The 17,729-nt window shown below is 40.6% G+C and overlaps 1 protein-coding gene across 2 annotated transcripts in view; it reads right to left on the bottom strand.

Annotated features, from left to right (window-relative positions):
- Window positions 1–17,729, bottom strand: part of UBE2E3 (ubiquitin conjugating enzyme E2 E3) — a 64,799-nt gene that overhangs the window by 9,043 nt on the left and 38,027 nt on the right. For both annotated transcript variants that reach the window (XM_073646799.1, XM_073646800.1), the window contains exon 4: window positions 1,526–1,658. In XM_073646799.1, the coding sequence (XP_073502900.1) occupies window positions 1,526–1,658 (133 nt within the window). The remainder of the gene's footprint in view (window positions 1–1,525; window positions 1,659–17,729) is intronic.

Here is a 17,729-nt window from a genome sequence, read left to right on the forward strand (position 1 = left end):
AGAGCAGAGAGAAGTACACCTACGCTGGAGCTCGATGGGGGACATTGTGTGGATCACGTAGGATGGGCCAGTCACACGAAGCAAGAGGGAGAAGGTGATTGCAAAAAGAAAAGAGGGGCCGGATTAAGACCAGCGAACCCTATCAGACTGGATTGTGCCATAGGAGAGTTTAATAAAAGCTTGCTTTTGAGTTCTGCAGAGAGGATTGGGAACTTCTATAAGGTTGCTTTCACATTGCATTCTGTGTCCCCGTCAGGGCATACGTCCTAAATTTCCCCACAAAAATGGGTCTGGACATATGCTGTAAGTCCAGACCCCGTTTTGAGGGAAATTTTAGGACGTATGCCCTGACGGGGACACAGAATGCAATGTGAAAGCACCCTAACATTGTAGAGTGCTGTAACAGATGGCGTACAGGCGCTGGCCTTACTTTACATGGAAAAAACTTGACGACAGGTTCCCTTTAAAAGGATAGTCTCTGCTTTCACCATGCCCAATCACAGCATGTGGATCATAAAGAAGGATGTCCCCCATTCGGGACTGCTTTCTATGGATGAAAAGTACAGCTGTTTAGGTTCCCTCTGGTAGATTGGGCCTGTCCAAATATTACGTGGAGGTCTACTCATCTGAACATCTGTCATGCAATATTAAATTTCCCCTTCAGCGACTAAAATTGATCATTTAGGGTTCCAAAAGCTGGACCCAAGGCTAAAACCAAAACAAAATCATTATGAATGGACCCTAGTCCAATAATTGCTATATATGTATATAACAGAAATACATCTATTAAAAGTTAACATATAATAATACTACTTCTCTTATTTAACTTCTGGAACAGAATAATGTCAGCCAACATATCTTATGGGGTAAAAAAGGTCCCTTGGCTCCTCGTACTATAATGTGTCTATAACACTTGTTAGAAGATATTTTGGATATCACAATTTACAGTTTTATGAGCCGATACTGGCAAAATATCTATTGGATAAGAATTCAGTATTCGTATGACCTAATCCCTGGTTTCTCCTTATAAAATAATAATACTTCTTGTGAGCCTTCCAAAAGAGAGCATGACTTAATAGAATACGGCTGAGCTCACTTATGGCAGTCATTTCTTTAAAAACAGAGAAGTAGAGTATTTTATTTCTGGCTGTACTAGATGTAAAAAGTCTGCTCGTGTCTTGCAATTTTATATTTGTCTCCTCCGAGTCAGATTTAGTATTGCGGTCTAGTCAGGTTACAGTCTCACGCCTCCACGTTACTGATCTGCTGGGACGTGCAGAAGTCTGCACTAGTCTGAAACTTCTGCCCAATTCTCACAGGCGACGGCCAAGTCACTGAAAGGAGCATCTCAAATACAAGCAACACAGCGTTAGATCGCCTCACGCTTTAATTAAAGGAGGTGGTATCCAAAACGGTGTCACTGCACAGCACAAGCTCCAAGAGATGACACCAGCCTCCAGAAATACTAGACCAGCTCCATTTTATATAAAGTGTGGGCAGAGTTTCTCTGAAGGGCTCGACTTACCTTTGGTGGCTTGAATGGATAATCGGATGAAAAAGTGATATCCAAAAAAAATACTCCTCCTTCATATACTGATCCAGGTGGTCCCAGAATAGTCGACCTCCACTCATATATGTTGTCTCCCTTTGGGCCAGCACTAGAAACAGGAAAATAAAGATATTTAATAGAGTAAACACCACAAACAATGGTAAACCTCGAAAATAGGTGTGTCAAAATGTAATTTAAAAGTGGACCAGTAAAAGAAAACCTGACCAATTTTAACTCATCAGGAAACAAAAATACATTCAGCAAAATAATTAAAATGACTAGAAATCATAAGGACCACGTCAAGAAACTGAGAAACAGTTGATTGTGTTAACTGCCTTCCGACCGCCAATGATAAATGTCGGCGCTTGCCGGGCTTTGTGCAGCGCCAACGTTTTACTATGGTCAGTGGTCTTGCAGCGCTTGGGACCCTCAAGCGCAGGAATTCCTAGCTCTGCACCGGCGACATAATCGGGACCTGATAGGGTTAACATCATCAGGACCTAAGCCAGTGTTATCTTCTTCATGCCATGATCAATAACAATCATGGCATTGAGAAGATTGTGAGAGGGAGTAGGCGTCTTCTCTCACTCCTTCAGCACCCCTGCAACATGATCATGCGGGAGAGGGTCATCACAGCAGTTGACAGTCAAGTCAAAATGATGAACTCCGGAACTGCCAGCTACGGTGGCCAGTTAGATCCTGCTGCTGGATGGGTCTAACAGGCGATCTGCCAGTGTAAAGCTGACAGGTCTCATGTATGGCAATACAGGTGTACTGCAATGCATGACACTAGTGATCAGTAAAATAAAAGTTAAAGTCACAGAGGGACAAAGTTCTTTTTAAAAAATATATTTTTAAAAATAAAATCACTAAATACCGTAATATAAAAAAAATGATACCAATAAACACGTATGTTTATGTAAAAACAAAAAAAGTACACATATTTGCTATAGCCGCTTCCGAAACGACTGGATCTATAAAAACCTGTCACATTAATTAACCCAGTCTGTGAATACTGTAAAAAAAAAAAATGTAATAAAAAACTTGACAAAAAAAACCCCTATGCTTTTTCATCATGCTACCCCCCCAAAATGTAATAAAACACGATCAAAAAAACTCGAATGTAAATAAAAATGGTATTCTTGAAAACGTTTTCTTGTTCCACAAAAAACAAACCGCCACACAGCTCGAGCAACGGAGAAATAAAAAAGCTATAGCTTTCAGAATAAAACTATGCAAAAATCATTTTTTTTTGTAAAATAGTTTTTATTGTGTGAAAGTGGCAAAACAAAAAATAATATAAATGTGGTATCGCTGTAGTAGTAAGGACCATAAGAATAAAGCTGTCTTAATCACTTTTACCACATGGTGAATGGCGTAAAAAATAAATAAATACATTTCCTGAATTGCTGGTTTTTGTTCATCTCCCAAATATTCAGAATAGAAAGCGAACAAAAAAAAAAAGGTTTAATGCCTGAAAACAGTACCAATAAAAATGTCAACTGGTCCGGAAAAAAAACAAGCCCTCACATGACTGAGCCCAAAAGTATAAAAAAAAATTATAGCTCTCAAAATGTGTCAATGCAAAAAAAAATTGTTGTTTGTATATAAAGCATTATTGTGTTATATCAACATAAAAAAAATAAATATAAATCTGGTATCTCTGTAATCGCACTGACCCAAAGAATGAAGTGGTCTAATCACTTATAAAAGCACAAGGAATGGCGTAAAAAAAAAAAAAATATATAGAAGAAAGTCTTGATCTGCTGTTGATTTGTTTATTCTGCCTCCCAAAGATCACCGTAAGGCTCGGCTCACATTTATCCTGCGCGCTACACTGAGAGCTTACACCGGGGTTTCCGTGTCTCTGAAATAAGTGATTCAAACGGAAGCCCCAGCGGAAGATTCCCTATAATGAGGCAGATGGAGACATTGTGGATTCTTTCTGGCCTATGATCAAGCGGTGTCAATCTTTTTAAGCTTGCATAAAAGCGCGGTCGACCACAGTTTTGTGCATGTCTGAAAAGAAGGCCTCCGCTGAACAGAGGGCAAACAGAACTCTGCTGCCTTATTATAGTGAATGGATCCTTCTGGCTTTCAGCTGAATCACGACAGTCGGAGAATTAGATGGAAACCTCGATGTAAGTGCTCAGCGTAGTGCGCAGGATAAATGTGATTTAAAATTTTATGTAAAAGGTTTCCAATAAAAGCCTCAACTCCATCCACAAAAAAATAAATAAATAAATAAATCCCCACTCAGGTCCGTCACCTGTTAACAGAATTATAGGGGGCTGCCATGATTTTTTATTTTCACAGTTTAACATTATAAAATTCTATGATGCATCAGTAGGTAGAAGGTGCTCACCACACCTCTATAGTTTCCAAAATGGGGTCACTGGTGAGGGGTTTCGGCTTTTTAGGCACATCAGGGGCTCTGCAAACACGGCACAGCGTCCGCTATCTATTCCAGCCATTTTTTGCGTTACAAAAGTCAAATGGCGCTCCTTCCCTTCTGAGCCCTGCCGTGCGCCTAAACAGTAGTTTGCCACCACATATGGAGTATCTGTGTACTCAGGAGAAATTTCACAACAAACTGTATGGTCCATTTTCTCCTGTTACTCCTGTGAAAATGCAAAATTTGAGGCTAAAAGTAACATTTTTTGTGGGACAAAGGTTACATTTTATTTTTTTTCCCTTTCACACTGCTTTAATTCCTGTGAAACACCTGAAGGGTTAATAAACTCCTTGAATGTGGTTTTAAGGACTTTGAGAGGTGCAGTTTTTAAAATGATGTCACTTTTTGATATTTTCTGTCTCTTAGGCCCCTCAAAGTCACTTCAAATGTGATGTGGTCCCTAAAAAATTGGTTTTGTAAATTTTGTTGGAAAAATGAGAAATTACTGATGAGCTTTTAACCCTTCTAACTTCCTAACAAAAAAAAATGTTCAAAAAATTATGTAGATGTAAAAGTATACTTGTGGGAAATGTTATTTATTAACTATTTTGTGTGACATAACTATCTGGTTTAAGGGCATAAAAATTGAAAGCTGAAAAATTGGGAATTTTTCAACATTTTCACCAAAATTCCGATATTTTCACAAATAAACGCAAAAAAATAATTGACCACTAACATGAAGTACAATATGTCCCGAAAAAAACAAATCTCAGAATCACTGGGATACGCTGAAGCATTCCAGAGTCTGGCCGGAAGTATGAAAATTGTATACTTGCAGTCACTTGGGCACCCGCTCGCACAAGAAATACCGGTGAATCTTGACAGTGTGCGCACCGCAGGGTACTTACACATCCGCCTCCTAATGATTTGAATAGGAGGTGGATGTGTAGTACCAAGCCGGGGGACACTATGATGAAGACTGCAAGCTCCGCAAGTGAGTACTTACAGGCGGCGACCAACGACGACACAGATAACAGATGATCGGCGGGTGTGTCAGGTGTCTGACCCTGGCCGATCAGACCTATTCTAAGAATAGGTCATCAATGAAAAAGTAGTGGATCAAGTCTTTAAAGATTATTAGGTCTCTCTGTCTACAGAAAAGCAAAAGAAACAGACTGTTGTTGCTTCAGTGAATAAATTGACCATCTCTATACGTCTACCATGATGGTGGCTAACTTGTCTACCAAAATGAGCCAGCAAGTTAGCCCCCTTAATATACTGACAAAGAGGCAGAAGTAGATCTCAGTGTATCAAAACAAAGCAAGAAGTTTAGCTGCTAGGCTAGAGGGTTTAAATTTTTCTCTTGAGCAAAAGCAATTTTTGTTTATCCTGAAAATCCCTTTTAATGATCACACATTATCATTTTAAATTTTAGGAATTCGCTGCCTGCAAACCCCACTGTAAAGACTGACATCCTCCTAATAGGAAAACATGGCCCAACAACCAAACATGTCCGCATACAGATCATCGCCACACGGCATTGTGCTGGGAGAGAGAAGAGCAAATGCAGCTGCAGATTGGTCACACCACAGGCTACTAATGTATTAATGAGATTTTTGCCATTGTTTTAATCCATACCAGCAGTGATCAGTAACACGTCATTCTGCTCTATAAAATTAACAACCACAATAAAATCAGATGGCAACATTCCTGAGTTTTATAAAACGTAACTCGATCACACAAAAATGTAATAGATAAGAGTGGCTATAAAACAAGTAATCTGTACCAGTGCTAGGTACTCAGTAATAGGCAGAGCGCAGGCAAGAACACAGCTTCTCTTCTAGGGACAGTAACCCACGTAAGTGGCATTCACCATTAATAAGTCCTCCTGCCGCCATCTGAAGAATGGATGAAATATGTCATCAAGTACATGTACAGAACATCCACAGAAATCATTATCTTCTTCTCGGTTTGTCAAATATAGTAATAAAATGTTTCAGACAAGAGTTCCAGGAAATCAAAGAATATGCAACTGTTTTTCAGCCTATTCTATGCTACAGAGTTATTCTGCATTTAACCATTTTTTTTTGCTCTACATACTCTGCAATACCCATGATTTAATATATGCCATCTGCTTTTTTAAAAGGGTTATGATGACCTAGCAACATTATTTTCCATGCAAATATGATTATGGTGATATTTGTTTTGCCATTTTTGTTTGCGTCACCAAATTTTGAGTAGTCGTTTTCTGAGACCAGTAAGTTTTTTTTCTCTCCTACATGGAGCGGCTTTTTGCACGGTGAGCTCTTTTTTATCATTACTATTATGGTATAAATACAATGTTTTGATGACACTTCGCTGCATTTTGGGGGGGGACAGGGAGTGTGGCGACCGACAAACAGCAATAATTACATTTTATTTACACGAGGAGCAAAGTTTTTTTTTACATTTTGAAGCATCAAAATTAATATACACACACACACACTATATATATATATATATATATATATATATATATATATATATATATATATATATATATATATATATATATATATATTATTTTTTTTTTAAATTTCTTCAGGCCCCACATGGCAGACTTGAACCTACGATCATGGATCAAACCCTACATGCTGCAATAACATAGTATTCTATATGCTACAAGTATTGTTCAGGTCCCATATACAGCAGTACCATAAAGAAGAAAATTAAATCATTAGAAAAATGGAGCACTGTACCATAAATTGATATTAAATTATAAAGTACAGAATTAAGGAACTGTTAGAAAAAAAATAAAATAAAAAACAAACAAACAAACAATCTAAAGTCAACTCCACCTGAAGGCAGAGCTGTTTGAGACAAAACCAAAATGAGCAAATACCCTGCAGTAAGTAAATAAATTAATAATAATAGTACATATAAATAACATAAGACCCGAACTCTTGAGCAAGAGTTAGGGTCTGTCCCTATTGGGTACACCTTGTCGTGGTGGGATGGGTTTTACTCTTTTTTGATTAAAATAGTGTCAACTAAGCACCCCATGTTATTTACAAGGACTATTACTATTCATTTATTTACTTACTGCAGGGTATTTGCATATTTTGTTTTTAGGTCTTAGGTTCTGTCTGTTAAATGGCCACAGTGTGAATGTGCACCTTCACGTTCACTTATACAGTGGGGAAAAGAAGTATTCGATACACTGCCGATTCTTCAAGTTTTCCCACCTATAACAGAATGGAGAGGTCTGTAATTTTTATCATAGGTACACTTCAATTGAGAGACAGAATCTTAAAAAAAAAAAATCCAGAACATTTTTACACAATTAATTTGCATTTTATTGCAGGAAATAAGTATTTGATACAATAGAGAAACAGAACTAAATATTTGGTCCAGAATCCTTTGGTTGCAATTACAGAGGTCAGATGTTTCCTGTAGTTCTTGACCACGTTTGCACACACTGCAGCAGGGATTTTCTCCAGATCTTTCAGGTTTCGGGCTTGTCGCTGGGAAACATGGAGTTTCAGCTCCCTCCAAAGATTTTCTATTGGGTTCAGATCTGGAGACTGGCTAGGCCACTCTAGGACCTTGAAATGCTTCTTACAGAGCCACTCCTTAGATGCCAGGCTGTGTGTTTTGAGTCATTGTCATGCTAGAAGACCCAGCAACGATCCATCTTCAATGCTCTTACTGAGGGAGGGAGGTGGTTGGCCAAAATTTTGCGATACATGATCCCATCCATCCTCCCTTCAATACGGTGCAGTTGTCCTATCCCCTTTGCAGAAAAGCACCCCCAAGTATGATGTTTCCCCCACCATGATTCACGGTTGGAACTGTGTTCTTGGGGTTGTACTCATCCTCCTTCTTCCAAAACACTGCGAGTTGAGTTGATCCCAAAAAGTTCTATTTTGGTCTAATCTGACCACATGACTTTCTCCCATGCCTTCTCTGTATCATCCAGATGGTCATTGGCGAACTTCACTGGACATGTGCTGGCATGAGCAGGGGGACCATGCATGCCCTGCAGGATTTTAATCCATGACGGGGTAGTGTCTTACTAACGGTAATGTTTGACACTCTGGTCCCAGCTCTCTTCAGGTCATTGACCAGATCCTCCCGTGTAGTTCTGGGCTGATTCCTGACCTTTCTCAGAATCATCCTTACCCCACAAGGCGAGATCTTGCATGGAGCCCTAGACGGAGGAAGACTGACAGTAATCTTGTGTTTCTTCCATTTTCTACGCAAATTGCCTCTTCAGAGATGAAGAGGACTTGAAATCTATTTTCTAATAATTGCGCCAACAGTTGTTGCTTTCTCACCAAGCTGCTTACCTATTGTCTTGTAGCCTTGTGCAGGTCTACAACTCTGTCCTGGGTGTCTTTAGACAGCTCTTTGGTCTTAGACATGTTGGAGAGGTTGGAATGTGATTGAGTGTATGGACAGGTGTCTTATACAGGTAACAAGTTCAAACAGATGCAATTAATACAGGTAATGAGTGCAGAGTATGAGGGCTTCTTAAAGAAAAACTAACAGGTCTGGAAGAGCCAGAATTATTGCTGGTTGGTAATTGATTAAATACTTATTTCATGCAATAAAATACAATTTAATTATTTAAAAATCATATAATATGATTTTCTGGCTTTTATTATAAGATTCTGTCTCTCACAGGTGAAGTGTACCTACGATAAAAATTACAGACCTCTCCATTCTCTTCGTAGGTGTGAAAACTTGCAAAATCGTCAGTGTATCAAATACTTATTTTCCCCACTTTACCAACATATGTTCCAGCTCATCTGTTTGGTTTTGCTTTCGTTTTCTAAACTTTGTACAAACAGGGGTATGGTCCCCCCTTTTTGGACTGGGCATTTTGTCAATATTGCTCTCCAGGGTCATGTGAATCAACAGACGGGTCTGGGTTCTGCTCTGCCGCCATCTATATTAAGGTCTGCTGACATATAGTGAGGTGAACTACAAGAGTTGGGGACCGTCCCGATAGGGTACACCTTGTTGTGGCAGGATGGCTTTTACACTTTTTTGATCAAAATAATGTCAAACTAAGTTCCCCATGTTATTTATATTTATTACTATTCATTTATTTACTTACTGCAAATATTTGCACATTTTGTTTTTATATTTGGCCATTTAACAGACAGAACCTCAGTGTAAATGTGCACCTACACATTGCACTTATACCAACATACACTGCTCAAAAAAATAAAGGGAACACTCAAATAACACATCCTAGATCTGAATGAATGAAATATTCTCATTGAATATTTTGTTCTGTACAAAGTTGAATGTGCTGACAACAAAATCACACAAAATTCATCAATGGAAATCAAATTTATTAACCAATGGAGGCCTAGATTTGGAGTCACTCCCAAAATTTAAGTGGAAAAACACACTATAGACTGATCCAACTTTGATGTAATGTACTTAGAACAAGTCAAAATGAGGCTCAGTATTGTGTGTGGCCTCCACGTGCCTGTATGACCTCCCTACAACACCTGTGCATGCTCCTGTTGAGGTTGCAGATGGTCTCCTGTGGGATCTCCTCCAAGACCGGGAATAAAGCATCCGCCAACTCCTGGACAGTCTGTGGTGCAACGTGACGTTGGTGGACGGAGCGAGACATGATGTCACAGATGTGCTCAATCGGATTCAGGTCTGGGGAACGGGCGGGCCAGTCCATAGCTTCAATGCCTTCATCTTGCAGGAACTGCTGACACACTCCAGCCACATGAGGTCTGGCATTGTCCTGCATTAGGAGGAACCCATGGCCAACCGCACCAGCATATGGTCTCACAAGGGGTCTGAGGATCTCATCTCGGTACCTAATGGCAGTCAGGCTACCTCTGGCGAGCACATGGAGGGCTGTGCGGCCCTCCAAAGAAATGCCACCCCACACCATTACTGACCCACTGCCAAACCGGTCATGCTGAAGGATGTTGCAGGCAGCAGATCGCTCTCCACTGCGTCTCCAGACTCGGTCACATCTGTCACATGTGCTCAGTGTGAACCTGCTTTCATCTGTGAAGAGCACAGGACGCCACTGGCGACTTTGTCAATCCTGGTGTTCTGTGGCAAATGCCAAGCGTCCTGCACGGTGTTGGGCTGTGAGCACAACCCCCATCTGTGGATGCCAGGCCCTCATACCACCCTCATAGAGTCTGTTTTGTAACCGTTTGTGCAGACACATGCACATTTGTGGCCTGCTGGAGGTCATTTTGCAGGGCTCTGGCAGTGCTCCTCCTGTTCGCCCTTGCGCAAAGGCGGAGGTAGCGGTCCTGCTGCTGGGTTGTTGCCCTCCCTATGGCCCCCTCCACGTCTCCAGGTGTACTGGCCTGTCTCCTGGTAGCGCCTCCAGCCTCTGGACACTACGCTGACAGACACAGCAAACCTTCTTGCCACAGCTCGCATTGATGTGCCATCCTGGATGAGCTGCACTACCTGAGCAACTTCTGTGGGTAGTAGAGTCCGTCTCATGCTACCACGAGTGTGACAGCACAACCAACATTCAAAAGTGACCAAAACATCAGCCAGAAAGCATTGGTACTGAGATGTGGTCTGTGCTCCCCACCTGCAGAACCACTCCTTTATTGAGTGGGTCTTGATAATTGCCAATAATTTCCATTTATTGTCTATTCCATTTGCACAACAGCATGTGAAATTGATTGTCAATCAGTGTTGCTTCCTAAGTGGACAGTTTGATTTCACAGAAGTTTGATTTACTTGGGAGTTATATTCTGTTTAAGTGTTCCCTTTATTTTTTTGAGCAGTGTATGTTCCAGCTCATTTCTTTGGTTTTGTTAAAACAGTAACTCCGCCATATCTCTTCATAAAAGTCAATGGTGTGATTGGTAATAAATATCTAGATGATAATAATGGCAGAAGCAGGGAACTCACGTCAAATACAGAAAAATAATAATGCAATGTAAGAGAAGTAGGACCAACTTCAAATTAATAAATCAGATATTAAAAAAAAAACATAACATTATAAATCTTTGACAAATTCTCACTACATACAACAGGACGGACAAAAGGGACAGTCATTGATGCAAGTGTTATTTACTGTCTCCCTCAATTGGAGAAGATCCGCTCTGAAAAACCTCATAAGTGGGATATTATTTCCTCAATGTGTTTATTTTTACGGCTGGAGGTGCATTATGTCCAATAAATCAATGTAAGGATTTCTAGCGCACGTTGAACCGATGACATTTACGGGAGCTTACTGAAACATTAATGTCACGTGTGAGCCAAGCTCAGATTGGGAGTCACTTATAGGGCCATTATTATATGTAGAGAAGTATAATGAAGTAATTACCGATCAAATACAGAAATTGTTTAAAAGATCCATTGTCAAAACAAAACTGTGCCTGAAAAAAAATAAACCAAATCAAGCTGCTAGTGAGAAGGGTCTACATACAGTGAGTGGCATGTAAAAGTTTGGGCACCCCATATCAAAATTACTGTTATTTTGAACAGTAAGGCTATGCTCACACATTGCGTTTTTTCAGTGTTTTTTTATGAAAAATTTCTGATGCGTTTTACAGTACCAGCAAAATCTATAAGATTACAAAAATCTCATGAACACGTTTTTTTTATCTTTTAAATCAGGATTTTGTGCTTTGCATGTTTTTTTGCAGAATGGAGCAAGGGAGCAAGTCACTTCTTTCAGCGTTTTTCACCCATTGGAAGTAATGGGTGGTGAAAAAAACGCAGGTGTCGTTTTTTTCAGCGTTTTTGGTGTCAAAACCTGATGAAATAAAAAAAATCTCATTCTATTATTATTTTTACACTGGACCGCCTGCCAGAAGTACTTACTTGCAGAACTGGCCATCTACTTGTAGTTGCTGCCGCAGGGTACTACACATCCGCCTCCTATTCAAATCAAATCAATAGGAGGCGGATGTGTAGTACCCTGCCTCGGCCACTACAAGTAGATGGGCAGTTCTGCAAGTAAGTACTTCAGACACCAACAGCTGATCAGCGGGGGTGCCGGGTGTCAGACCCTGGCCGATCAGACATTGATGACCTATCCTAAGGATAGGTCATCAATGTAAAAGTAGTGGACAACCTCTTTAATCAAGTTGAAGACTAAATGATCTCTAAAAGGCCTAAAGTTAAAAAGAGGACACAAAATGCCAGGCTACAGCTTTTGATGACTTGGATGGATGGACGGACGTGACCATGCCCCATCCTGGCTTTTACCCAGGTCTGCCCATTTTGGCGGAGCAGATTCAAACTGGTGTGAATAATGTAACAAGGACAAAGTTTTATTTACAATTCAAACAGTCCACAATAACAAATTTGAGGTTTTGATCCAACCGAAACCATCTTCAAAATGTTCTTGAGACACAATAACTGTGTCCTACATACATTAATTCCCTATCCTGCACAATCCTCTAGTTCCGATAAAGGTTCAGGTTGGATCGAAACGTCAAATTTGTTATTTTGCACTGTTTGGATTGTAAATAAAACTTCATCCTTGTTGCATACCCCGCTTGAGTGCAGAGTTCTACTTTTATTATTCATCGCTGATTGGAGCCCTACTCAGGCACCTTCCCATAGATCTGGAGTGTCAAATACTACTAGTATCAGACTGGTGTGAAAACGCCAAAAGTTCAATTTGTGACTTCCCAAAGCTTTTACAACATTTTTTTGGCATAAAAGCCTTTGATGAACCGGTCCCCAAGTGTGCAGCTACTGCAGTTCGTCAGTAGCAGGCCAGCGCTCGGAGACACTGAGAAATCAGAAGGATATATAATGATTTTAGACTTCATTCTTGCAAAGAACAATACATTTAAAACAGATTTTCATTTACAATTTTTGATTTTGCTGCTAATATAACTAAAAGAACTAGAAAAAAACATTATAGCATTGAAGCATATATGATTTCATAATGCCAATCCTTTTGTTCTCAACAAGATAAGTCGCTGCCAGAAGAGTCTAGTTGCAACTCTCTAGTAGAGAGCACAGGAGCGCTCCATTGCTCGGAGAAGTGGAGAGAGACCGCTTCAGCCCAATCGATCGGTTTGGCTGACAGCCATCTATTGTGTATGAGGTCCCTCACTGTGGCTGTATACCTTAGTTTCAAGTTGCTTAGGAAGGATGATTTCAACCAAAAAATCAATGACAAAAATATAATACAATAAATTTTAGCTAACTGATGACACAGCCATCATGCATAAAGAAGACAGCCATGTTTAACATTTTTGTCTTATAGTCTGTAATCTGAAAAAGATCTTCCCAAAAAAAAAAAAAAGTTCCCAGAAACATAGTTCATGCTTTTACCGGTATCATTGAAAATGTATGACCAGTTTGAGAGACTAACAGCCATGGAATAAATGGGTACGGTCATCTCAAGAAAAGGACTGTTCACAAGACTGTTTTTCTATCATTATCTCATTTTTATTTAATTTTACAATTCAGTAAATTTTCTTTCAAATCTCATTCACTTTCATGCAACATTATTAAGATGTGCAGAAGAACAAGCTGCAGGAAGGAAACAAGAAAAACAAATTATTCAAATATGATGTGAAAAGGCAACACAATATCCAACTATTTAGGAATAAATGGTGGGTAAATGGCTGGACAGGTTCAGAACTAATCATAGACTTCCCTAAAACACAATTTGCCATAAATTGGCATGAAGACATCTGGAGTCAGACAGTGACCTCATGAAGGAGGTCTTTTGGGTTCCCAGTAAAACTACAAACTTGGATGAAACGTTCTGGCATGTCAGAAAATGTAAGAAAATCCCTAGAAGTGCTCTAGATATATGCAGACAGGAGTATCAGTAACGACGTCTCCTTCAAAATGATAAAAATACAAAAGGAAATATGCCTCATCTCTGAGCTGAAAGGTGACAACCCCACGGTGCACAAAGCTCGGTCATTAAAAGGCTCAAGTTGTATCACCGGCTGTATGGAACTAGAGACAACTACTCACCACAGCTAATTATAGGAAAGAGCAAAGACCATCATCACTACCCCAGTGTGTAATCCATGATCTAAACTGTACAGATGTCCACTGACACAGGGATTATAGTCACATACGTGCAGGGCTGGATTTTAGCAAAGCTAGAAATGTATCTAGGTGATAACCCTTTAAGTTAAAGTTAATGTGCTATTACCAAAATAACAAGTTATCTATTATCCTATGGATGGGGGCTAACTTTCTATTTGCCTGTAGTCTGACCGCTGCCAACCTCAGCTATTCAGACATCGAGGGTCTGCAGAAACCTGTGTCCAATGAAGCCTAGGTGCGAATGTTCGATAGTTGCTCCATTCATGGCCTATGGGACTGCTGAAAATAGTCGAGCATTGTACTCTGCTTTCTCCGACAGTCCCATAGACAGTGAATGTAGTGGAGGCTCTGCTCCACTCAAGACAGGACTAGAATACCCTGTTCTCGAAGTTCCAGAGACCAGTTCTTGTGGTTGCTGGGGGTCAAAGCAATCAGACCCTTAGCAAATAGTAAGTTACCCCCTCTTCTATGGATAGGGGATAATGGGTTAATCCCCCAAAAAAAACAAGTTAAGGCCAGCATACACATTAAATTACAGTCAGCAAAACGTGCCAATTTCTGGCCATCTGATACACATGGGGACCTACAGACTCTTCCGACAGATGATGGGCAGCTAGAATTTCAATGCCTGATCCTTTTGTTTTCATGGAGACATACTGCTGCCAGAGCTGTCAGTAGCCTTCTCTTCTCCCCCATTGAAAACACAAACTATTGGCCGAACCAATGCGTATGGGGAGTTGGGAGATATAGCCATCGGTCGAAAGAAAATTTGGCCAACATCCCTCTCGTTTGTATGGCCAGCTTAACCACAGTGGCTAAGTGGTTAGCATTGTTGCTTTGCAGCGCTGGGGTCCTGGGGTCAAATCCCACCAAGGACAACATCTGTAAGTAGTTTGTATGTTCTCCCCATATTTGCGTGGGTTTCCTCCAGATACTCTGCTATCCTCCCACACTCGAAAAGACATACTGATAGGGAATGTAGATTATCACTGTCCCCACTGGGGCTCACTATATCTGTAAAAAGCTGAGGAATAGGATTGCGGTAGATACGCTTTAATAAATGTCTGAGATAATTGCAGCATGAACTGCTTGGCCCAATTCTCGGCCGAGTCTTCCCCACTCAAAGTCAAAGGGTCAGTAGTAAAAAGGAACAACACTCGGACATCAAAACGGATTCAGCTCTGATACAAAATTCATCACTCTACTTGTAAAAACAAACGTTTACATTGTTGCTCGATTACAGACTTAAGGCATTTGCAAACCGGTTATCTAAAAGTGAAGTAGAGGCGAATTATCACAGAAAATCCCTAATTATTTAGACAAGAAGGCATGATATATTTAGCAGTAAATGTACCTAATTTGTAAGGCATTTGGACAAGGGACTTTTGTCTCCACAGACTACAAATCCACATTATACTCATTTTATTGTTTTAGTAAATATGTTGTAAAACCGCGTTCCAGCTAGTAATATGCTCTGGCAAATACAGTGATACAAAATGTGGTAATAATCTAAAACTAAATTTCTGTTCACCAATCAGATCAGTTTATTACCGCAACGTAGCACAAAATCATTCCATTCGCCAAATCGCATTTTGCAATGGAAGGTCCGGGGTTAAAATCCAACATTTCAATGACAGGGGTTTCCACTAGAGATTAGTGTGAAGGTTGAGTGTGGTTTATTATTTATTGCATCTCGCCACAAATGCAACAAAAACCACATGACAAAGCTTCACGTCAATCACACAGGTGAAACCACCCATGAATCTGCACCATTATATGCCATGATCTCACGGAAATGCCCATTAGGATATTTAACCCATTATAACTCGTTGTCAGCATCAGTCATGAATATCAGATGAATTCTGGCTGCTGAGGCTTTTGGAGCCATGATGATAAGGAGCACTTCTGCTGTTTAGGACTCATGTTCAGGGAAGGCGTTTTTTAGGAAACTGGGCTACCCAGGGCCCCACTCCCCCAGGTGCCCCCAGCCAGAGGTCCCTGGGGGAGCATAGTGGGCAGCACGGTAGCACTACAGCCTTGGAGCGCTGGGGTCCTGGGTTCAAATCCAACAGAGGATAACATCTGCAGGGAGTTTGTTTGTTCTCCCAGTGTTCGCGTGGGTTTCCTCAGAGTTCTCTGGTTTCTTTCCACACTCCACAGACATACTGGTAGGGAATCTAGATTGTGAGCTCCAATGGGGACAGTGATGATATCTGTAAAGGGCTGTGGAATTAATGGCACTATACAGTGGTGGCCAAAAGTATTGGCACCCCTGCAATTCTGTCAGATAATACTCAGTTTCTTCCTGAAAATGATTGCAATCACAAATTCTTTGGTATTATTATCTTCATTTAATTTGCTTGCAAGGAAAAAACACAAAAGAGAATGAAGCAAAAATCAAATCATTGATCATTTCACACAAAACTCCAAAAAGGGGCCAGACAAAAGTATTGGCACCCTCAGCCTAATACTTGGCTGCACAACCTTTAGCCAAAATAACTGCGAACAACCGCTTCCGGTAACCATCAATGAGTTTCTTACAATGCTCTGCTGGAATTGTAGACCATTCTTCTTTGGCAAACTGCTCCAGGTCCCCGATATTTGAAGGGTGCCTTCTCCAAACTGCCATTTTGAGATCTCTCCACAGGTGTTCTAAGGTGGCCAGCAATGAGTCCAGACCTGAATCCCATAGAAGTCTCCAGTGCTTTCTCTCAAACCATTTTATAGTGCTTTTGGAAGTGTGTTTTGGGTCATTGTCCTGCTGGAAGACCCATGACCTCTGAGGGAGACCCAGCTTTCTCATACTGGGCCCTACATTATGCTGCAAAATTTGTTGGTAGTCTTCAGACTTCATAATGCCATGCACACGGTCAAGCAGTCCAGTGCCAAAGGCAGCAAAGCAAATCCAAAACATCAGGGAACCTCCGCCATGTTTGACTGTAGGGACCGTGTTCTTTTCTTTGAATGCCTCTTTTTTTTTCCTGTACACTCTATGTTGATGCTTTTTCCCAAAAAGCTCTACTTTTGTCTCATCTGACCAGAGAACATTCTTCCAAAACGTTTTAGGCTTTCTCAGGTAAGTTTTGGCAAACTCAAGCCTGGCTTTTTTATGTCTTGGGGTAAGAAGTGGGGTCTTCCTGGGTATCCTACCATGCAGTCCCTTTTCATTCAGACGCCGACGGATAGTACGGGTTAACACTGTTGTACCCTCGGACTGCAGGGCAGCTTGAACTTGTTTGGATGTTAGTCGAGGTTCTTTATCCACCATCCGCACAATCTTGCGTTGAAATCTCTCGTCAATTTTTCTTTTCCGTCCACATCTAGGGAGGTTAGCCACAGTGCCATGGGCTTTAAACTTCTTGATGACACTGCGCACGGAAGACACAGGAACATTCAGGTCTTTGGAGATGGACTTTTAGCCTTCAGATTGCTCATGCTTCCTCACAATTTGGTTTGTCAAGTCCTCAGACAGTTCTTTGGTCTTCTTTCTTTTCTCCATGCTCAATGTGGTACACACAAGGACACAGGACAGAGGACAGAGGTTGAGTCAACTTTAATCCATGTTAACTGGCTGCAAGTGTGATTTAGTTATTGCCAACACCTCTTAGGTGCCACAGGTAAGTTACAGGTGCTGTTAATTACACGAATTAGAGAAGCATCACATGATTTTTCAACCAGTGCCAATACTTTTGTCCACCCCCTTTTTTAGGTTTGGTGTGGAATTGTATCCAATTTGGCTTTAGGACAATTCTTTTTGTG

The sequence above is a fragment of the Phyllobates terribilis genome, unplaced genomic scaffold (assembly GCF_046119375.1).
Source record: "Phyllobates terribilis strain yellow unplaced genomic scaffold, ASM4611937v1 Scaffold_9__5_contigs__length_417890890, whole genome shotgun sequence".
Taxonomy (NCBI): domain Eukaryota; kingdom Metazoa; phylum Chordata; class Amphibia; order Anura; family Dendrobatidae; genus Phyllobates; species Phyllobates terribilis.